A 23,534-nucleotide genomic window follows, 5' to 3' on the forward strand; every position below is an offset into this window, starting at 1 on the left:
CTGAGAGGGCGTAGCGTGTGGAAGGATCACACTATCCCACTTAGATCCTATCCGCGCTTAGCAGGCGCCCCGACCGAACTGTAGGAGTCGCTGTTTACAACGACCCGGACCCACCCCGTCAGCTTCTCCCACCCTCTAATACTGCCAATTGTATTAGTGTGAACGACCAGCCAAGCTGGTGACAACCCCGGAGCTGTGAGCTGGATTCGAATAGGCGAATCCAGCCGCTCCGGGGTTGGTGACGAACGCAATCTTCGTTACGCCACCTGACCGCCCCCCAACATTACCTTTTTAAGTGAACGTGGTCTTGTCCTTGTATCCATGTGTAATGTTGATAGTAGTGGGTGTACACAGACAAAGGAGTATCTATGGGGGAAAGCAAGCCTGTGTCTGGGATATAGGTCCCAGGCTATTAGCTCTTCTCGCAGCCTAGCCATCCTCTCAGCCTCCATCGTCTTAAATGCTATGTTCTTTTGGTAGAACTGTTCGGCTGCCGCAGGAGTGTTGAGAAAGTAGCAGATTCCGTTCATGGTTATTGGTATAAGCTGTAGTCACGAGAGACCTGGGACGCGGTTTTTAGCCTCACATACCTTGGCTTTTAGTCGGACATAAACGGTGGGGAGCAATAGTTAGCCGGAAACGGAAATGCTGAAATAATAACGTGAATTATTCTAAAAGTTATAATTATTTTGTCTCATCTTGTTTTAGTCAACATAAATTAAGAGAGAATTCGTCATGGTTTTTATAAAGTACGTTTTGTGTCCTCAGATGTAGTCAACGATCATGCATAAATAATTTAGTCACGTTAGTGTCACATGATCAACATTAACGTGACGTCACGTCTCGTTGTCGTCAGGGGAAAAAGCTTTGTTGACAAACATCTTTAGTCATAATTTCAGTTGACAAAATGAACACTGCTAGACAGTACATATCTGATCTAGACAGCACATATCTGATCTAGACAGTCACATAATCTGATCTAGACAGCACATATCTGATCTAGACAGCACATATCTGATCTAGGCAGCACATATCTGATCTAGACAGTCACAGGCACAGCACATATCTGATCTAGACAGTCACAGCACATATCTGATCTAGGCAGCATATATCTGGTCTGGACAGCACATATCTGATCTGGAGAGCATGTCTATATATATCTGTTCTGGACAGCATATATCTGATCTGGACATCATGAATCTGTTCTGGACAGCATATATCTGATCTGGACATCATGAATCTGTTCTGGACAGCATATATCTGATCTGGACATCATGCATCTGTTCTGGACATCATGCATCTGATCTGCTCGAAGAAAACCCTGAAGCACGATTCCCTTTAGTTTTACTGGAATCGACCGTATCACAAGATTAACCAGATTGGAAACAAAATACAAAAGAAGTGTTTGATATTCAGGGTAGTTGTGGAAAATGGGCTAGAATGAAAACGTGCTGAGTTGTGGTTATATTCTGAACCAGATGGGGGCAGTGTTGCCAAAGCCTATTTTTCCACAATTCAACATCCCAACCCCCCTGTGAAACACATCTATGGTGCAAAACCGGTGTGTGTGTTGTACCTGTTTGCTTTGCTATGTCAATATTGCCCCTGCAATTTGCCCTCCAGTGTTGGCGCTTGATTCACCATGTGTATGCCCTCTCATTAAAGCTGTTCTCCTATATGCCATACGTTGCAGTAAGGGCTTTAAAACATACCATTTAAACGTGTGTACCCACTGTGATAGTCAGCTGTGTAGGTATAGCTCCAACATCACATGGTCTTTATTGAGCACGCTAGGTTTTCTACCGGTGTCTCGTTTCAACCTCGACACCGGTTACCCACGGGTGTAAAGGGCATATTGAGCATATTGAGCATAGGTAATAAGAAGTAGAGCTCCACTGTGTTTGTTCATTGGAGAAGCTGATATAAGGCGGTGGGGTGTTATTAACCCTTTAATCGCCAAGGACGACTTTAGACGTCATTCCTCGCCATGCGTAATCTGCCAATGACGTCATACAGCGTCTTTGAGATCAATATTTCAAAAATCTGTCATGGCAATCATATTTCACCCACGGAGAGTTGAGATCTCCTGTAGATCTCCTCTCAACTCTCCAACGGTTCAAGACCGCCATCTGGTGGCCGATCGGCGAATCGCCAAAACCGGAAGTAAGCGGCCGGAAGTGGTGCTCACCCATATTTTGTCCGGCCACTCGCTATCGCTCGCGGGACTCCATCTGGACACACTGGATATCGATCCGTTGCCAATAACTCGATAAACAACATGATTTGGACGTATATAGTATTATACAACCTGGAACTGGACCAACTAGATCGACATCCCATAATAGCGAACTTTCTGCTCCACGCTGATCGCCCAACGCTACGAGGAAGCTGCGGTGAGTTTCAGCGTGTTTGATTATTATTATACATACAAACTGCTCCGATCAACATATCACCCATACTACATAAATGATTTAACGTCGGCCACGGACTTATAAACCCCCCCCCCCCCTCCGGTCACCAGCAGATGATGAGGCATGACGTTTAGGACCTTGTACAATTGACATTTTTAATCTAACGTCAATCGGTATCAAACTACATTTGATGATCTAATATATGTATTTATGTCTATAACTCACGTTCTATCGAATGCTGCAGAAAATGATAAAAAACATATTTATACTTTAGACCATATTTTAGTATGAATGTGTGAATGAAAAAGTAGAACGTTGCTACATCCTAAACGATAGATACTTGATGTTGAATGGGCCATAGTAATGTCAATTTAGCAATACAATTTAAAAAGTTATAGCCCTGCAAAGAAGGGGAACATCTCCATAGACTTACAGTGGTGGCAGAGAGTGGATTAAGATCAGAATAATCTCTGGCAGATAAAGGGTTAACTGAGAAGGCCTTGGTTCCCCTATATATGATGTGTTTAAGAGCTTGGGTGATTGGTTGCCTGTGTGTGTGCCAGAAATACATCAGCAATTAATGAATTAGGAGTGAGTGAGTGAGTGTGTACTTTTATTTGACTGTCAGATGTCACATGGACAGGAGGTCTGCTATTGAGCGGTGTTGTAATGCTGTAGTGTCAGAACCGCCTATGTCCGATGTGCCGGATCCTACCTCAAACTGACTGTTGCAGTGGAGCTGTCAGGAATCAGACCTGAGTTGAATACCAATGTTTTCTAGGCTGTGTGAGTGTGTGTGTGTGTGTGTGTGTGTGTGTGTGTGTGTGTGTGTGTGTGTGTGTGTGTGTGTGCGTGCGTGCGTGCGTGCGTGCGTGCGTGTGTGTGAGTGCGTGAGTGTGTATGTGTTTGCATGTCTTGGGTGTTATTCTGTGTGTGTGTGTGTGTGTGTGTGTGTGTGTGTGTTGTGTGTGTGTTTGTGTGTGTGTGTGCGTGTGAGTGAGTGTGAGTGTGTATGTGTTTGCATGTCTTGGGTGTTATTCTCTGTGTATGTGTGTGTGTGTGTCTGTGTCTGTGTGCATACATGTGCTTTTGTGCCTCTGTGCTTTTGTGCTTTTGTGCATGTTTTTGTGTTTTCCTGTATGTGATGCATCTGTTTTCTAGGCTGTGTGTGTGGAGGAGTGAGGTGAGATGTCACCACTCTAACACGGCTCAGGAATTTGTTTACCAACAGACACATGTGTCACCCTGTCAGTGGCCTATGATTCTACTGTCTCCCTCCCTCCATCCTTGCCTGCCTGCCTGCCTGCCTCTCTCCCTCACTGCCTGCCTCTCTCCCTCCCTCCCTGCCTGCCTGCCTCCCTCACTGTCTGCCTGCCTGCCTCTCTCCCTCCCTGCCTGCCTCTCTCCTTCCCTGCCTGCCTCCCTGCCTGCCTCACTGCCTGCCTGCCTGCCTCCCTGCCTGCCTGCCTTCCTGCCTGCCTGACTGCCTCACTGCCTGCCTGCCTCCCTGCCTCACTGCCTGCCTGCCTCCCTGCCTCACTGCCTACCTACCTGACTGCCTGCCTCACTGCCTACCTGCCTCCCTCCCTGCCTGCCTGACTGCCTCCCTCCCTGCCTCTCCCCCTCCCTGCCTGCCTCTCTCCTTCCCTGCCTGCCTCCCTGCCTGCCTCACTGCCTGCCTGCCTCCCTGCCTGCCTGCCTCCCTGCCTCACTGCCTGCCTGCCTGCCTCACTGCCTCCCTGCCTGCCTCCCTGCCTGCCTCACTGCCTGCCTGCCTCCCTGCCTGCCTGCCTCCCTGCCTCACTGCCTGCCTGCCTGCCTCACTGCCTCCCTGCCTGCCTGCCTCCCTGCCTGCCTGCCTTACTGCCTGCCTGCCTACCTGACTGCCTCCCTGCCTGCCTCACTGCATGCCTGCCTGCATCCCTCCCTGCCTGCCTGCCTCTCTCCCTCCCTGCCTGCCTCTCTCCCTCCCTCCCTGCCTGGCTGCATCCCTCCCTCCCTCCCTCCCTCCCTCCCTCCCTCCCTCCCTCCCTCCCTGCCTACCGCTCGCTCTCACACAGCTCCCCAAGCCCTGTGCTACTAACCTCATACTATGCCTACTGTAGCTCCCCAAGTCTTGGGTGGACAGATGTCGCTCCTGCCTGCACTCACTGAGGGGAAAGATGATGAAGGAGGTGTTTGTATACAGGTATTTTAAAGAAGTGAGCAAGTGATGCAAATGGCGTCCTCTGTCCAGCGCAGCCTTTTGCTAGCCAGCCCTCCATGCGGTGCTGTGAGGGACAGGTGGCATGGTAATGACTTTACTTCATGTCGGCTGTGAAAGTGCCCCGGCTCAGTCTCACAGCCACTCAAACAGCGCAGAGGAACATAAACACAAAGTGCAGGGCGTAAATTCCCAGAGCAGTCCCGCCGACGTCTCTCCTCCCCTCCCCTCCCCTCCCCCCCTCCCCCCCCCCCCCCTTCCCCCCCCCATCTCCTCTATGGGCTTCTGAGCATCCCTTTTATTGGCTCTCTGAGGGAGAGCCCCTCCCCTGTACACCCCAGAGGAGAGGCAGAGGCCCGGCACAAAAGCATCTCATGTATCATGTTGCACCTTCACAATACAGAATGTATTATGTACAGCCCAGCCCAGGCCCCTGATGGAGCTGCAGTAGCACCATGTATACTGTTTGAACTCAAACAACGAGCAGAGCGCACATGTTCACTCTTGGCTCCTGGTATTTCACCACTGAATCGGACATCAGGTGCTCCTCTGTTTCCATGACGTCAGAGACAGCCCATGATGGTAGCCCCTCCCACACCCGATCTAGAGTGATGCAAAATGCTCCCTCTCCCCCGGCCTGTGTCAGCGTGCACGAGGCCACTGGTGAGAGAGATAACGAGAGAGAGAGAGAGAGAGAGAGAGAGAGAGAGAGAGAGAGAGAGAGAGAGAGAGAGAGAGAGAGAGAGAGAGAGAGAGAGAGAGAGAGAGAGAGAGAGAAAGATGTAGAGCATCTCTCTCTCTCTTTCTCTTTCTCTCTATCTTGCTCTCTCTCTCTCTCTCTCTCTCTCTCTCTCTCTCTGACATGACTGGTCTGCGTAAAGGGATTAGTATAGTAAGTGTGTGTGTGTGATGCTCTCCCCCTGGCTTATTTCCAGATGTTATCTTTAAGTGTGAGCTTTAAGTGTGAGAGCTCAAAGTATCTCTCTCTCTCTCTCTCTCTCTCTCTCTCTCTCTCTCTCTCTCTCTCTCTCTCTCTCCTCTCCCTTCCTAACTTCCTCTCTCACTCCCACCCATCTCCTGTATGAACTCAGCTGATAATTGTGGTGTGACCACCATAAATTACACTGCATCAGGGATGCTACTTGTAAAGGGCTCCTGTTTGGCTTTGTGTAGCAGTCGGGTAAAACCAGATGGGTTAAAAAACACATACTCTCCCCACAGCTTGCAGTTCTGCTGTGAGGCGATAGGTGGCAGTGTGCCTACAGATGAGGAGGAGAATAGGTGGACACAAAATCTCTTGTGGGGATTGGCTATGTGCGTCTACGAAAATAGCTCCGCCTTGATTTAGCAATCCCCCTTCCATACATCAGCCTTCAGATGAAAGACATGTTTGTTGTTAACAGGGGAAGCAATTATTGCACCTCGGCGATAATCAGACCTGTTTCATACCAAAGTGATGCTTGTTGTTCTGCATTGATAGATAGGGCTGAAACGGGACATAGTAGTAGAAAGCCTCCTTGATTAGAGTAATTAGAAAGGCAGGAGTAAGTGATAGTGATATTACTCCAGGGGCTTCTCTTTTAGTTCCTCTCTCCTGTGATGTTGATCAGTGTCTCTGAGCCGTATCAGAGCAGACGGGGATCAATGAAGAATGCTGATGTGGGAGAATAACACAGATGTGCTGCGGGTCAGCCGAGAGGGCTACTAAGCCAGGATTATTATGCAGCCCTCTGTGTCTGCTCTCTGCCACCGAGAGTCTAGTCTTGACGGCCGCTGTGGTGAACACACACATTTCTTATTATAACGAAACCAATAAATGTGGAGCACCTTGGCCTAGTGTTGAGAAAAGCAATGTTATGTTTCCTTGAAAAGTTTCTTAGTACTTTTTTGCAAGGTATTTTGTAAAAAAAAAATAACTTAAATTAAGTAACACTGATGTTGTTTTGGGCGGCCGGGTAGCGCAGCGGACTAAGCGTCTGTCTACCACCGCAGAGACAGTGGGATCGAATCCAGCTGCCGCGGTGCCTCCGGCTTGGTCGGCTGTCCATACTGACACAATTGGCAGTGTCAGCGGGTGGGAAAGCTGGTGGGTGGGTCCTGGTCGTTGTAAAACAGCGACTCCTACAGTTCGGTCGGGGCGCCTGCACAGCGAGGGAAGGATCCGAGGGAGGTAGTGTGACCCTTCCACACGTTACACTCCCAGTGAGAGTCCGCGCTGCCAGGTGAAAAGAAGCGGTGGGCTGGCTACACATGTGTCGGAGGAAGCATGTGATAGTCTCCGCCCTCCCAGACCGACGGTAGAGGGGGGGGGGGGTAAGTGCGCAACAACCAGGAAGGCGATTGGGAATTGGCATAATGACTAACATTGGGATGGGAGAAAAATGGAAAAAAGAGGGTGAAAAAGATAATAAAAAAAAAAGAAAAACACTGATGTTGTTCTATGCTAATCTTGCCACTGAGAGTCATCACAATGGGGGTGGTGGGGCTCTTAGAACACAAGGAAAATCCTCTCTCTCTCCCTCCTTCTCTGTGCATCTGACTAGGACATCCACTGTCGCTGTTACACAAGCAAGTGTGTTTCTGTCACATCAATATACCAACATTTTAAAAAGCCTCCCCCAAAATCTTCTGTTGTTTCTTGAAAAAGGCCTTTGGATTTGAATGCGCGCCAGTCCCCCTACTGTTAAACACATTTGAGCCAACAGCGTGTCAATGATTGGTGTTAGAACGCTGATTCTTGTCGACAGAGAATGGTGTTATTGTGCTGACTCCGCTTCCCATTCTCTGTCTCCTCTGTCTCTCTGTCTCTCTCTTCATCTCTACCTCTAGCCATGTTCGAGGTGCACGTTCCCGAGATGCCCGTGGTGGCCCTGTATGGCAGGGACGCTGCTCTCAACTGCTCCTTTAGCCGCGGCAGCACCTTCAACCTGTCCAACCTGAGTGTCTTCTGGCAGTTGACTGACACCAAACGGAGCGTGCACAGCTTCCTGGACGGCCACGACCTGCTGACGGACCAGGCAGAGAGCTTCGTCAACCGCACTAGCCTGTTCCATGCCCAGCTGGGTGCGGGCAACGCCTCGCTCCTCCTGCGCCGGGTGGAGGTGGCAGACGAGGGGAGCTACACGTGCTTCGTCAGGGTGGAGAACTACAGCAGCGCTGCTTTGATGCTGCTGGTGGCCGGTGAGTTTTATTACACTGTGATACTGACGCCTCCATTTCCATACTGTGACCAGGGATGGTCACAAGTAATCATTTCCCAGATCGAGTACTTGCATCTATTACACGAGTAGTGCTCGAGCACTTGTTTAAGGATATCTATTTTTAGAACGCATCTTAAAGAGCATCAAATCCCGCATCACCTACAAAACCCTCCTGCTCACCTACAAATCCCTTCACGCCCCTGGCACCTCAGTACCTCACTGACCTCCTCCACCCCTACACTCAGTCACGGTCCCTGCGATCCACGGACACTGGTCAGCTCTCCATCCCCCGAACCAGACTACGGACGTTCGGGGACAGAGCTTTCAGTGTGGCAGCTCCCACCCTCTGGAACTCCCTCCCCGCAGAACTCCGCACGCCCCAACCCTGGACTCATTTAAAAAACTGCTCAAAACCCACCTCTTCAACTTGGCCTTTAACCCCTAACTTTCTCACTTTATATGTATATGTTGTGTCTGTCCACTATGTTTGTTAATTTGTCATCCCCCCCCCCCCCCCCCATATGTAAAGCGACCTTGGGTCCTCTGAAAGGCGCTATATAAAATGAAGTTATTATTATTATTATTATTATTATTATTATTATTATTATTATTATTATTATTATTATTATTATTATTATTATTAGCAGCAATAACAATCCACAGCAATATACTGTAACCAATGCTTTTAATGTGTATTGTCAGTCAAAACAGTTGTCAGTTGCCATTATAATAATTACATTACCTCCACTCTATCTGCAGCAGGTCTCTCTGCTCATAGAACAGCATATTTATTTTGTATCAATAGTCTATGAACGCTACGCAAAGTGGGCGACATATGTTGTTGGTACAATTTGGACACAAAACACAGTTTTTATCTTTTAGACACAACGTAACAAACCGTTAGCAACTTTTTGTAATGTTAGTGTACTATCCATATACTGTAATCCTCCTTTTCTCATGCTCCACAGCTTCCAGTGTTGTCTTCCTGCAACAACTCACACCTTGAAGGATTTCACAGCGAGATTTCAGAGCAATATTTCTGTTTCAGTGGCAAAAAAAAGCTTTTGGTGGATGTACTTGGTGGAAACCAAATTACATAAAATAATAAGAATAATAATAATAATAATAATAATAATAATAATAATAATAATAATAATAATAATAATAATAATAATAATAATAATAATAATAATAATAATAATAATAATAATATAGTACCCAAAAAACACTTGAGTTCAGTTGAAATGGTGAGTACTCGAGTAATTGATCAATGAAGCATCCTCTACACTTTGATAGGCGAGAAAACGTTATATCAGTTCATCCTCGTATTCCCATGCTCCCATCACTTGCCTGGGTCTAAATTCTCCGCCCGGACCATATACAGGGTTCGTAACGGGTGCTGGAAATCCTTGAAAATGCTTGTATTTCAATGTGGTGTTTTCAAGGTTTTAACGAGACTGAATCAGCGTTCGAGGAACAGGGAAAGCCTGGATTCAAACATCGGGTTAATTGAATCTGGCTAATGGGACTTTTGATCGACTTAGTTGAACCAGGTATGGGGAATAGGGCTGGTACACACGCTGATTGTTTTACCTCCTGGAATGCACCAGGTGTGTCGGTTGGTGCCTATTTCCAGGGGCACTGAGACAGGTTATTTTTCAGTTCCATTAGCTCAGTATGAGCACTCGGTGCGCCAGTACAAACACCTTCTCTGTTGTGTTTGCAGAAGGAACGGAGGTAAGGTCTGTGCAGCGGTAACTGACATTGCACACAACCTTGCCTTGCCTTTTGCTTCCAAAAGTTGAAATATTTTATGTCTAAATCTCCACTGATGGGATGACGTTGCTCTTGCTCCTTTGTGAGTACATGTGTTGGGATCAATTCCTCCCACAGCATTGAAATTGGTGATCAAGCACTTAGTTTCCCTGGAGCTGCTGGACACAAACTAGAGTCAATACGTCTTTGTCATGCTCAATATCCACTGGCTTTCATTATTAGCTGTTGTTATTGCCCATCCACCATCGACAACTAGGGATGAACAATTAATCGCAATATGGCCTACTGCAATATCCAAATCGCACGAGGCGCAATCTTTGTTTAAGACGCAAAAATCATGATAATTCTTAATTCTTGTTTTTCAATGAAAATGAGAATAATGAAACAGAAATGACCATTCCCTCTAATATCATGAATCATTGTAGTGTATTGTATCAGTAATGTAGTATCAGTAAATAATCACAATTAGATATTCTTTCCAGATCGTTCAGCCCTATCCGGCAGCCGACTTGGTTGTGGTGTGAATACAACAGATGGCTCCATGATGGCCCAGTGGCTTTTATTTATTTGTAATGCTGCTTTATAGCTTTACACATTTTGTAGACCCCCCCAAACACACACACACACACACACACACACACACACACACACACACACACACACACACACACACACACACACACACACACACACACACACACACACACACACACACACACATAATTATTCCCATGTTTGTTGGTAGATTGCTCATTTCCTCTGCAGAGGATGTACATGAGTATCAGGCGGCATTTAATGAATGACATTCTTCCCTCTTGGCTGGAGCAAAGGGAAAACATTGTGACAAATTGGCTCCATTTTATGCATTAGATTCATAGATGTATTATTTTTAGCCGGCACTTACGATTAACATTGTTGGACCTGCCTTTCCTGCTGCGCTCTGGGAAAACGTGGGGCATCGATGGAAATCTGTCGGTCAAATGGATAGCTGGGGAAGTTGGTGTGTGCCGTGTCACAGTGCCACAGTCTCAGAGAGTCTGCTTTTCAAAAAGCAACTCAGACAAACTTATTTCAACTAGCCTCCCGGGCCCACACCACTGTTTGCTGCGGTTGGTTCTGGGAATACAGCAGCTTCTCCCTGCGGCCTCTACTAGGCTTGGGCGGTATAATTTTTTTCATACCTTGATGACCTAATACCCCGGTATACTACGGGTGGCAGCCCGTGTTACCAAGTAAACAAGTCACGGTGCTACTATCGTTAGCTCTCAGAAGGTAGCCAGAAGCCCGCAGCATCCTACTACTACTATCGTTAGCTCTCAGAATGGTAGCCAGAAGCCCGCAGCATCCTACTACTACTATCGTTAGCTCTCAGAATGGTAGCCAGAAGCCTGCAGCATCCTACTACTACTATCGTTAGCTCTCAGAATGGTAGCCAGAAGCCTGCAGCATCCTACTACTACTATCCTTAGCTCTCAGAATGGTAGCCAGAAGCCCGCAGCATCCTACTACTACTATCGTTAGCTCTCAGAATGGTAGCCAGAAGCCTGCAGCATCCTACTACTACTATCGTTAGCTCTCAGAATGGTAGCCAGAAGCCTGCAGCATCCTACTACTACTATCCTTAGCTCTCAGAATGGTAGCCAGAAGCCCGCAGCACCCTAGTACTAGTAACGTTAGTATTGTGTATTCAAAAACGCACCGGACTGCGACATAACATTTTACCGTTTATTTGCTTGCTCCACCAGTGCACAACAACACACATCAGCTCTCGTTACCACAACGCTTTACGGTATTTTCACAGCACTGTCGCAACATTACCGTAAAACGTGAACACCGTTGTGATCCACTCGCTCCACTAGTGAGGACTGGTCTCGCCCTCTGCTGGCGCGTGTGTGCACTACAACCAACCACTGTCAAAACTCCGTTTCAGTGTAATTATACTGAAACGCATCTGTGATTTTGACGGTATTGATTTTCAATACCGTCGGGATTTCTAAATACCCTGGTATACCGTAATACCGTCATACCGCCCAAGCCTCTACTGCTTCAATTTGGGGGGGATTTGAGAGCCGTGATTTCATCCAGGGGCTGACTACTCACATCTCACCTCTGCCACCTCACTTCTCTTTCTTTGACAAAGGCTGAACCATCCTGAACCTCTCTAAGACAGTTTCCTCAAGACCCCCCCCCCCCCCCCCCCCCTTTCCTATCCTGGGTTGTGTTTCTGCTCAGGGGCAGGGCTGTGCCTCGGAGGAAGTGGGTGAAAGAAGCAGGATGTGCTCCAGATGCTGTCTATGGGATCTTAAGCTCTGCGTTATGCTAAGCTCCCTAACTATAATTAAGAATTTAATGGGAATCATGTCAAAGTGTTGCATTCCCAGGGTGTCTCTCTCTGATGATAATCTGGATGTGTCTGCTATTCTTTCCCTCCCCCTCTCTCCACCCCCTTACCTCCTGCTCTCTCTCCTTCCCATATATCCCAACTCCTCTCCCTCCCCCTCTCTCTACCCCCTTACCTCCTGCTCTCTCTCCTCCCCCTATATTCCAACTCCTCCCCCTCTCTCCACCCCTTAACTCCTGCTCTCTCTCCTTCCCCTATATCCCAACTCCTCCCCCTCCCCCTCTCTCCACCCCCTTACCTCCTGCTCTCCTTCCTTCCCCTATATCCCAACTCCTCCTCCTTCTCCTTCCTCTCCACCCCTTACCTCCTGCTCTCCTTCCTTCCCCTATATTCCAACTCCTCCCCCTCTCTCCACCCCTTAACTCCTGCTCTCTCTCCTTCCCCTATATCCCAACTCCTCCCCCTCCCCCTCTCTCCACCCCCTTACCTCCTGCTCTCCTTCCTTCCCCTATATCCCAACTCCTCCTCCTTTTCCTTCCTCTCCACCCCTTACCTCCTGCTCTCCTTCCTTCCCCTATATTCCAACTCCTCCCCCTCTCTCCACCCCCTTACCTCCTGCTCTCCTTCCTTCCCCTATATCCCAACTCCTCCTCCTTTTCCTTCCTCTCCACCCCCTTACCTCCTGCTCTCCTTCCTTCCCCTATATTCCAACTCCTCCCCCTCTCTCCACCCCTTACCTCCTGCTCTCCTTCCTTCCCCTATATTCCAACTCCTCCCCCTCTCTCCACCCCCTTACCTCCTGCTCTCCTTCCTTCCCCTATATCCCAACTCCTCCTCCTTCTCCTTCCTCTCCACCCCCTTACCTCCTGCTCTCCTTCCTTCCCCTATATTCCAACTCCTCTCCCTCCCCCTCTCTCCACCCCCTTACCTCCTGCTCTCCTTCCTTCCCCTATATTCCAACTCCTCCCCCTCTCTCCACCCCCTTACCTCCTGCTCTCCTTCCTTCCCCTATATTCCAACTCCTCCCCCTCTCTCCACCCCCTTACCTCCTGCTCTCTCTCCTTCCCCTATATCCCAACTCCTCCCCCTCTCTCCACCCCCTTACCTCCTGCTCTCCTTCCTTCCCCTATATCCCAACTCCTCCTTTTCCTTCCTCTCCACCCCCTTACCTCCTGCTCTCCTTCCTTCCCCTATATCCCAACTCCTCCCTCCCCCTCTCTCCACCCCCTTACCTCCTGCTCTCCTTCCTTCCCCTATATTCCTCCCCCTCTCCCAGCACCATACTCAAAGCCTGTGGTGACTCTGGAGCCCGACTCCAATCTGCGGCCGGGCGACGAGGTGGCGCTGACCTGTGTGGCATACGGAGGCTACCCGGAGGCCGAAGTGCTCTGGCAAGACGCGGGTGGGCGCAACCTGACGGACAACGTCACCACATCTCTAGTGGCCAACGAGGAGGGGCTGTTCAGCATGCGCAGCCTCCTGACCGTGGTCCTAGAGGCCAATAGCACCTACAACTGCCGGCTGACCAACCCGCTGTTGGGTGAGGAAGGACACGCCTCTGTCACTATCACAGGTGGGTGTGTCTCTCTCTCTCTCTCTCTCTCTCTCTCTCTCTCTCTCTCTCTCTCTCTCTCTCTCTCTCTCTCTCTCTCTCTCTCTCTCTCTCTCTCTCTCTTTTTGAGAGGGAGATATATATATATATATATATATATATATATCTCTCCCTCTCAAAAAGAGTAAAGCTGAAAAACGTGGCACGAAATCCGCTTCATGTGTAACTTCACAACTCCGTGCAGACTTGGCTCTGTTGTGCATGGAGATCCTGGGTATTGTAGTTATCAACGTTTTTTATTTGATTTAAACACAATGATGTGTATATTATGGCTTTTGTATCACAGATAAGTTAATGTTTTATGGTCCATAAAATCTCCTAAAAGATCTCCTAATAGAGGGCGACTAAAAGGGGTGACTGAGAGGGAAAGGGGTGGAGTCGACTACTAAAATCTATTGATTTTAAGGTGTCTCAGCTCTTGTTCCGTCCCAATGGATGGTAAACAGGCAGATATTTACATGCTGCCCACAGTGTTTCAGTGTTGCCTGTTCTGACTAATCTTGTTTTCTGTCATGCAGACACAGTTACTTATTAAAGTCTTGTATGCTTTCGCAAATCAATATGTCAGTCAAATGTCATGCTGTGAAGACTCAAGTTGTTTTGGAAGCGCACATTTTTTTTTCCCTCAGCAAGTAACAGTTCAGCTCCACAGAAATGAATAGGACATAATGAAATGTCCAATTATGGTCCAATAAGCATAACCATCAGCTCTAGCGCATCATTAGAGATCAGTTGATGATTATTTCCCCTGATGAAACTCGCATAACTATTCATCAGGCATGTTGAAATGTTAGACAGTGATGGAGGATATGGAGCTATAGAGGAAATGGATGAATGGTTTCTAAACAGCTGCCCAGTGCGTGTCCTCGCTTGGCACATAGCTGCAGCCAGTGTTTGTTAACCAGGAAGTAATTCAATATTGTTTACTTTGCTCTGATGGGGTGATGATGTCATCCCTATGTGACAGTCTATGTGATTGGCACCCTGGGATCTGCCCCCCCCCCCCCCCCAACCCATCTCCTCCATGTCCCCCATGTCCCCCGCCAGTTGCCCTGCTTTTGAATCTAATAGCGTTTAGCACAAGGACTGTGTATTGTGGACCATGGCTGGGTCTCTAATGGGAGCAGCTCTGTGTGAAATGGCTCATAAATAAACGGAGGTGGCCCCAGACCCTGCTGTCCTGGCTGCTGCTCAGAGCTGGATCGGTGAAGGGTACAGGTTACCGAGGTCACAGAGTGCTGCTCTGCTGGGCTGGGAAATGACTGTGCTGTCTGGGAACCGGATGACTGAACGACTGGCAGGCAGGCTTGCAGGCAGGCGGGCTCCCCGGACAGAGGACCAAAGGAAGGTGTCCCTTCCTGAAATCTGTTGCCTTCATTCTAAATAACACAGATACTTATCCATAAGGCCAGGTGATTGTAATCAAATAACAGTTAAATGGAACGGACTGCATTTATATAGTCGTTTTTGTCCAAAATCTCCTTACAACTTACGCCTCACATTCACCCATTCACTCACACATTCACACACAGACTGCAGAGGCAACCATGCAAAGTGCCCACCCGCTCACCGGGAGCAGGTAGGGGGTTAAATGTCTTGAACCGGGAACCTTCCGATTACCAGATGACTGCTCTACCTCCTGAGTGTCTGTCGCCCCGGTCCATTAACAGTTGATTATGATTAAATGACAACCATAGCTTTCTTGAGCTGTATCGATGGAATATTCAGCATTGGTAGGAAATGCATTACACGTTGTCACGATGACAACACTACAGTATGAGTACAAGCCAACATTAACGAAAAATACCACCTTCTCCAGAGTCAGAAGAAGAAGATAAGACACCAATTTCCTCTCACGTTCAGTCGGGCTGCAAGCTAGCCTAGCTTAGCACAAATGAATGGAAGCAGATAGGAACCATCTAGGCTAGTCGTTGGCTAAAAACACCTCTCCCGGAGTTTTTAGCTAGGCTAGTGGTCCCTATCTGCTTCCATTAATTTGTGATAAGCTAGGCTATCTTGCAGCCGGGTGGATTTCTACTGAACGCACAGAGAGGAAATTTGTATCTTCCTGTCTGACTCTGGAGAAGACAGTAAGCTAATTTCCCATAATGTTGTCATGTTCCTTTAAAAAATTATCTAGAAGATGATTCCAGATGATGTCAGAGGTTTGTCAGAGATGGAGAAGCCAGCTAATGACAGTAGTCGCTATCAGAGGATTGTGTGAACTGGCCTTGATTCTCATCTTTCTCAGTCAGTATATTGAGACCCCCCCCCCCCCCCCCCCTCACAAAAAATAAATCCTTTGTACTCTACATAGAGGTTCTGGGGCCCAGTGCCAAAAGAGAAAAAATTATGTGATAAAAAGTGATCTTGTCAGCCTGGTGGAAATAAAGAGAGCTGCCCGTACTCTGAAGCCTACCCACCGCAAAAAGGAAGAGCAAGAGAATAAAAACAGAGATCTTCTGAAAGGGAAACTTCCTTGACATGAAAAGAGCATTGGAGGGACAGAGGCGTGATAAGTGAAGTGTAAGAGGTGGCGAGAAAAAGAGAGATCAGGAAAGTACAATGGAAGCAAATTGATAGACAAAGCTGATAGACAAAGCCTGGTGACGGTCTAATTTGTTAGTAAACAAGACACAGATTTACAATAGCATGTGTGCCGTGACTCAAGGGGGCTCGTTTGAATTGAAAAGCGTATTTTGCATTTGTTTGCAATGGCCGCTGTGTGCTTAACAACTTCTGTAATTAATTTTGACCCAGCGGAACTCTCGCCTTGCTGCTTGCTGCCAGAGTGTACAGAAGAGAGGGTTTGAGACACAAAACACATAATCATAATCACACAGCGAACTGCGCGGCACACATGCCCAGGCAAAATCCTATTATAAGAAGGGGCGAAATCTGCTTAAGATTCCAAATGGTTTATGAGAGAGACCGAAAGAGTGTGAGAGGATGTGAGGGAGGGAAGGAGTGAGAGAGGGAGAATGGAGAGCTAGAGAAGAAGCATGTAAAAATGAAGAAGAAGTTGAAGAAGCATGTTAAAGTTTCACACTTTCTCCCAAATTTGTACCGAATTGAAAAATTACAATAGTAATACAAATCTTCACCCCGGGCAAAAGAATAGAGAGTTTGACAAGGTAAATGTTTTAGAAAATGAGTCCTTTAATCACAGTGAGTTGAATGTCAGGTGGCCTGGCGTGAGCTCCACACTCTGTGTTACAGAGTCATCCATGTCCAGCATCATCACCTTCAATACCAGACCAAACACACACAGGATCTTGGTGCAGATTTAACTGAACCAATGGCGACTGGAGTTCAAGTTCAAGTTTGTTTATTAGTTGTCACAATAAAATACATGTACTTTACGGTGAAATGCTTGGTTCTGTATGAGCCCCTGAGAGTGTGCTTCATACAGAAAAAAAGTAAGTAAAAAAGTAAGTAAAAGAGGAATATACAATATACTGGATATAATGGACCTGCAGTCATTACGCATAATCATAAAGATATCTGTTAAGCTAACCAGCAGCAACTTGCTATCCAATTTGAAACAAGATATTGGACCTCATTCTTGAACGCACTTATGAAAAGGTTACAAATAAATGTATTCTTAACTCGCTTTATGAAGTTCCCGCGACAATTCTGGCATTCCTGAATAGTTTGTTATCTGGGATTCGTTCTTAGCTAAGAACAGGATTTAAGAACGCAGAAAAGCAGTCGTAGATAGGCCAGACTCGAGTGCGCCCGTGGTCTTAAGGGCTTAATTTGTGAGAAATCATTGGTGATTAAAAAAATTATTATTATTTATCCTTTATTTATCCAGGAATGTCCCATTGAGATACAAGATCTCTTCTTCCAGGGAGTCCTGACCAACACGGCACACAACAAGTTTCAACATAAAACAGGGCATTAAACAAAAAACATACAATTCAAATATAAATACAGAAGGCCATTTGTGCAGTGGCAAGGAGCATAATCACATCAGCAATAGCATCAGGTAAAACAGTTACATGTTTCATGAAGGGCTAATCGTAGCATACCTTTAAAAGCATTTACAGTAGGAAGTGCCTCTAGACAAAGTTTTACTTGCAGCGTATTCCATAAAAAGGGAGCATAGTGGGAGAATGCAGCTTTACCAAGCTCTGACTGCATCAAAGGAACATTTAAAAGCATCCCATCTGCTGGCCGTCTGGTATTAAAAAAGCAAGTATAAAAGGACAGAAGTCTGGAGATATATAAGGGCAGCTTACCTAGCAATGACTTAAGGATAAAAATCAACATGTGTGATTGTCTTTTCTGGTACAGAGAGGACCATCCTAAGGACTGATACAAAGTGCAGTGATGGGTGCGAGAGCCTGCACCCGTTACAAAACGTATGGCAGTATGGTACGCAGAATCCAGCTTTTTAAGCAGGGAGGAAGGAGCATGCATATAGATCACATCGCCATAGTCTACAGACAGAAAGGAACTCTGCACAATTCTCTTCCTGGTTTCAGACGGGAAACATTTCTATAACCGGAAGAAAAAGCCCAGTTTAGGTCTAAGTTTTCTCAGTAGGTTCCCAATATGAACATCAAAGGCCATCTTTTCATCAATCCATATGCCCAGATATTTATAGGATGCTACTTTGTCAAGGCATGTCCCTTCCAGTGTCAGAATCGGAGGGACAGCTGTATTATCTCGAGAGCGAGAGAAGGTCATGTACTTGGTCTTTTTTGCATTAAGGACCAGTCTTAGCCTTAGTAAGGAGTGTTGCAGTGTATTAAAAGCATCCTGTAGAAGCTCTATGGCCTGAGTTAAAGAGGAAGCCACTGTGTAAACAACTGTATCACCGGCGTATAAATGAAACCGTGCTGGGTTTATCCCATTTCCTAGTTCATTTATAAAGATGGAGAATAAGACAGGGGCCAAAATAGAACCTTGTGGAACACCTTTGTTTACAGTAAGAGCAGCTGAGGTATAATCTTCTACTGAAACACACTGAGTTCTTTCAGATAGATAGTTTTTAAACCAGCTCAAAGCCATTTTACCAAGACCTATGCAGCCAAGCCTCTGCAGTAGCAATGCATGATCCACAGAATCAAAAGCTTTAGACAGATCAACAAACAATGCTGCAAACAATTGCGTTCACATCGATTCTACAGACATCCTCGGATTTAAATAATGATAATAATAATGATAATAAATGAGAGAATATTTGTATCAACTCAATGGACGCCAGACCCGAGGATAGTCGGGTTAACTCGCCAACTGTTCAGCGCCAGACCCGAGTATAGTCGGGTTTTCATCATTATTTATTTTATTCTATATTTCTATTCATTTCAGGGACCTCGGGTTACCACAGGGAATCATCCTGAGATCGCCAAAGTGCAATACCGGCCGCATCCTGCTGGGTGGCAGTATCGAGCACCCTTTGAAACCTTGTATCTTACGTTCAAACCCATCCGGGCGCAGTTTTCTGGGTCAGGCGAGTCGAGCCGTTTGCCCGATCGGATTGAGAAGCGTCAATTGCCCCCGATGCATGTGTTGTGGTGGATTATGTTGGCGACACGATGGACACCAATACTTGGAATCGCGATCAGACAATTGGAATATTATTTTTGGGGTACCTCCTAGTGAAGGTAAGGACTATATGATATAAATCCTGCTTTGATCCAACCATGATTTCACATCGATCGCAACGTGTGTGTAACGTTACTCCACAACGTATGCCGTTGGTGACGATCAACGCATCAAAAAACGACCCCCCCCCCCCTTTCATGCATTCATGATGAAACATAATACCTATTATATACATTTGATTTGGAAATAGTAGCGAGAAACGCCAACACTTTTAGTGAAATTCCCATATTGCTGCATATCGCCGTTTTCTGGGATTAACCAGGATCACTCTAAAACTATACTTATATTCACCACGGTATAACACGCGAACGTATGCATGAATAAATTAATTCTTATTCACATATTGAACGATAGATAGTTGATGTCAAATGGGCCATAGTATTGTATCCATAGCTATAATATAGAATATAGATATAGCCCTGCAAACACCGGCACTTATTCCTATCTCTTAGAGCGTTGGCATGGTAGGAACAAAAGATGCTCAAGTCCGTGGCGTCCAAAGAGTTAACAATTATGTTTTACATTTATATTTGTTGTTTATTTTATTTTTTTACAGTGTGCACATTGTAAGAGCCACACTGTAAGAGCTTGCATGTGGACTTGAACATCACTCATGTAAATTGAACGATGCCATCCAATAATCAGTGATCAATCTCGCTATTTAAAAGGACAAAGTCTGCACCCTACACACACATCTACTGTTGCTGGAAGATATTGCTGAGGAGGGAGTGGAGAGCGATGAGTACCTAGTGGGACGCTTCAGGCTACCAAAACATGTCCTGTGAAATACCCTGGAGCCAGCACTGAGGAGCCGGACCAGATGCTCGAACCCTGTCCAGGTACTGTCCACCTTGGGTTTTTTAGTTAGAAAATTCCAGAGCGAGCTAGGAGACAGACGTGGGCATATCACAGCCATCCATCAGCCACAGCCTCCAGCGAGTCGTGGATGGAATCATATAACAGTCAAGAGAGGATTCCATGCCATTGCTGGGCTGCCCAACACCATCGGCGCAACTGACTACACACACGTGTGCATCAAGGCACCCTCCCCAGATGCGTTTCCATACCTCAACAGAAAGCAATACCACTCCATCAATGTTCAAATAATCTGCGACGCCCAGACTTGTTTTACTAGGAGATCGGCACACCACTAGCGTAGTATAAGAACTGAGGAGGGCAGTAATACGCCTGCGGGAAATTCAAAAGAAGAAAGAAGAAGAAGAGCTCATCAAAAGAACTGCGGAGGGCAGTAATACGCCACGATGCGTCTACACTGCCGGAAATTCTAAAGAAGAAGAAGAAGAAGAAGAAGAAGAAGAAGAAGAAGACGACCCCACTCACCAACCCTCAGGTGAGCCACATGCACACTTGTTCCACCAAGCACAGCATCGGACTGCTAAAAAGACGCTGGATGTGTTTGGACGCAGCAGCTGACACACCTCAGACAACCCTGAGCCCACTCTTCCTCCTCCAGTGGCCAGCATCTATCTCCTGTGTTTTGCAATACTTTTTTTGGACTCTGATTTCACATGAGCCCATTTCTTTTTAACTTCAGCCGCTATGCGCTCCTCTCCTGACACCATGTTAACCTCACCTGTTATCTCGTCCTATGCCACTTTTTTTGGATGGCCTTGTACGTGTATTGACACTACTAAATAAGATGTCAAGCTAAGATGCCATGTTCTCCTTACAACAGTTAAGTCTGTGCTTACTGGCCGGTGCACCATGCACCATGTATATACCATATATATATTATATATATATATACAGTACACATCTGTCTGCACATATGCTTTTACATATCTTTAGATACTACAGTATATATCTGTACATCACGTACCTACTCTTACTAGTTACGCTGCTGGACAGTATGACTTACTACTATAGGGTCTTTCTTTATACCTGTATCACTGTACATAATACTACAACTTTGTACATATATCTGAGGAGCACTATTACTCAGTAGTATTTATATATTTTATACCCAGTTTAATCACATGTACATTGTATATTACTACTGCACTTTAGCATCAACATTCCATTATGAAAATGAATGCTCAAAGTAAATATATATAGTACCAATGCAGTTGTTTGTTGAAATGTGGTGGCCGGACAAGATTTTTGTAATAATTTCTGTATCAAATATGAAAGATATGAATAATAATAATCATGATAATCATACAGATATTTTATATCATTTGAAAGCCCAAGTTGTTATCTTCAAAATGGTACTATATATATTTACTTTGAGCATACCCACAAACAGATATTCATCATAAACCCCTTCAAGTAAATTTTCAGACGGAATTGCTCTATTACTATCACTATAATTAACATAACCTTTGAACAATAGATGATATTTCTAATCTGTCAGCTGTTCTATATTGCCCACATAACTGTCTATATCCCATAGACAAAGTTTCCTGCTAGCTTGTCAGTAAAGTGGTTGAAAATGCAGTTGTTTGTTGAAATGTGGTGGCCGGACAAGATTTTTGTAATAAGCTAGCCATTAACACTGAAGAAGGAACACCTGTTCTGAAACATGTCTGTATCCGGCTGCGATAAAGATTGTCAAAACCTGCTGGTCCGGCTTCCTGCTTTTTTCTACTTATATCTTCGGGATTGCAGCACCCAGTGTCAATTATTGTGAGCGCGGTCTAACTTGACTTTAATTATTTCTGTATCAAATATGAAAGATATGAATAATAATAATCATGATAATCATACAGATATTTTATATCATTTGAAAGCCCTAGTTGTTATCTTCAAAATGGTACTATATATATTTACTTTGAGCATTCATTTTCAAAATGGAATGTTGATGCTTAGGGCTAAAGATAATTGGATTTTGGCCACTTGTAGCGCTCATGAGCCGAACACACATCGGGCCGTGTTCGGTAGTGCTGAAGAAGAAGAAGCTTCACGACACGAATCCACATGGGTAAAACAGCTAAATATTTGTCTAAAAATTCAAAATTCACAAAGGGATGCCTGGTATTACTGAGCTGTCCAGTGATGACCAGGAGCAACAGCTCTCAGTCCTCATATGAACCTAGCCTGGCCTGTCTTATCTGTCTGTCTGTCTGTCTGTCTGTCTGTCTGTCTGTCTGTCTGTCTGTCTGTCTGTCTGTCTGTCTGTCTGTCTGTCTGTCTGTCTGTCTGTCTGTCTGTCTGTCTGTCTGTCTGCCTGCCTGCCTGCCTGCCTGCCTGCCTGCCTGCCTGCCTGCCTGCCTGCCTGCCTGCCTGCCTGCCTGCCTGCCTGCCTGCTTGTGTCTCTCTGTCTGTGTCTGCCTGCCTGCTTGTGTCTATTTGCCTATGTCTGTCTGCCTACCTTGCCGGCCCTCCCCTGTTCCTGCCTATCTGTCTCCCCCCTCCCCCTCTGCTGTTGCTTGCCTGGCTTAAAGAAGCCATTTAAATGACACCTCCCTCTGGCCCTCACTGACCACGTTGGTGGGGTCTACGGTTGGTCTCCTATAATCTTTATACCAATCCTTTCTGTATGTGGAGCTTTAGATATGCAGGCCCGCTTCTGCCGGGACATTGCAGTGGGCGGGTGATGGCTGGGCTCAGGACCTGTCACTGAGCCCCTCTGTCTGAGGGCGGCCGCGGCGTCTCGCTGGCACCACTGTGCTGGCACAGCATTCCCAGCGAGATGGAGCTAGAAAGAGAAAGCGAGGGAGGGAGATAGAGGAGGGGAGGGGGCATTGAGAAGCTGATGACAGAGGAGATGAAGACACAAGCGTTTTCTGAGTCGTGGCACCAGGGCCTGACAGGCAGGAGATGAAGTCGCTGATGGAGAAGGAGACACAGGCAGATCACCCCACCCCCCCAATCACCACCCCACTCCCTCCACTCAATACACTTCACCCTTCTCTCTCTCTCTCTCTCTCTCTCTCTCTCTCTCTCTCTCTCTCTCTCTCTCTCTCTCTCTCTCTCTCTCTCTCTCTCTCTCTATCTCTCTCTCTATCTCTCTCTCTGGAGGATTGCCCAGCTCAATCAACATCCTGGGAGGTCCCTGTGCATGGATGGATGCACATAGAATGATACTGTATCCAGGCAGGCAACCTCTGAGTCCTAAACTTTAACAATCCCATATTGAGTACCGATCTGATCCATTACTTTTACTGAATAGTATATAGACTTACAATAGACTGTTGGTTTGGGGTCATTGGACAAAAATCTCATCTGAATTGAATGGCTAGCATAACTCTTTTCACTAGCAGTTTCCAAGGCTAAACATTAAGTACAATAATTAAACCAAAACATTTATAAAATGCACTTATAATGTAAGCCAGGGGTAGGCAACTGTGTCTTTGCAAACACTAGTCAATCGCAAGAGGCCTCTGAGTTGATCACTGTAGGATTTTGAAAACTC

At 46.3% G+C, this 23,534-nt stretch overlaps 1 protein-coding gene across 2 annotated transcripts in view; it reads left to right on the forward strand.

Annotated features, from left to right (window-relative positions):
- cd276 (CD276 molecule) overlaps nucleotides 1-23,534 on the forward strand; it is a 179,675-nt gene that overhangs the window by 42,684 nt on the left and 113,457 nt on the right. For both annotated transcript variants that reach the window (XM_084337199.1, XM_084337198.1), the window contains exons 3-4: nucleotides 7,444-7,794; nucleotides 13,208-13,504. In XM_084337199.1, the coding sequence (XP_084193325.1) occupies nucleotides 7,444-7,794; nucleotides 13,208-13,504 (648 nt within the window). The remainder of the gene's footprint in view (nucleotides 1-7,443; nucleotides 7,795-13,207; nucleotides 13,505-23,534) is intronic.

Source organism: Notolepis coatsorum (genome assembly GCF_963971535.1).
Source record: "Notolepis coatsorum genome assembly, chromosome: 20".
Lineage (NCBI taxonomy): Eukaryota > Metazoa > Chordata > Actinopteri > Aulopiformes > Paralepididae > Notolepis > Notolepis coatsorum.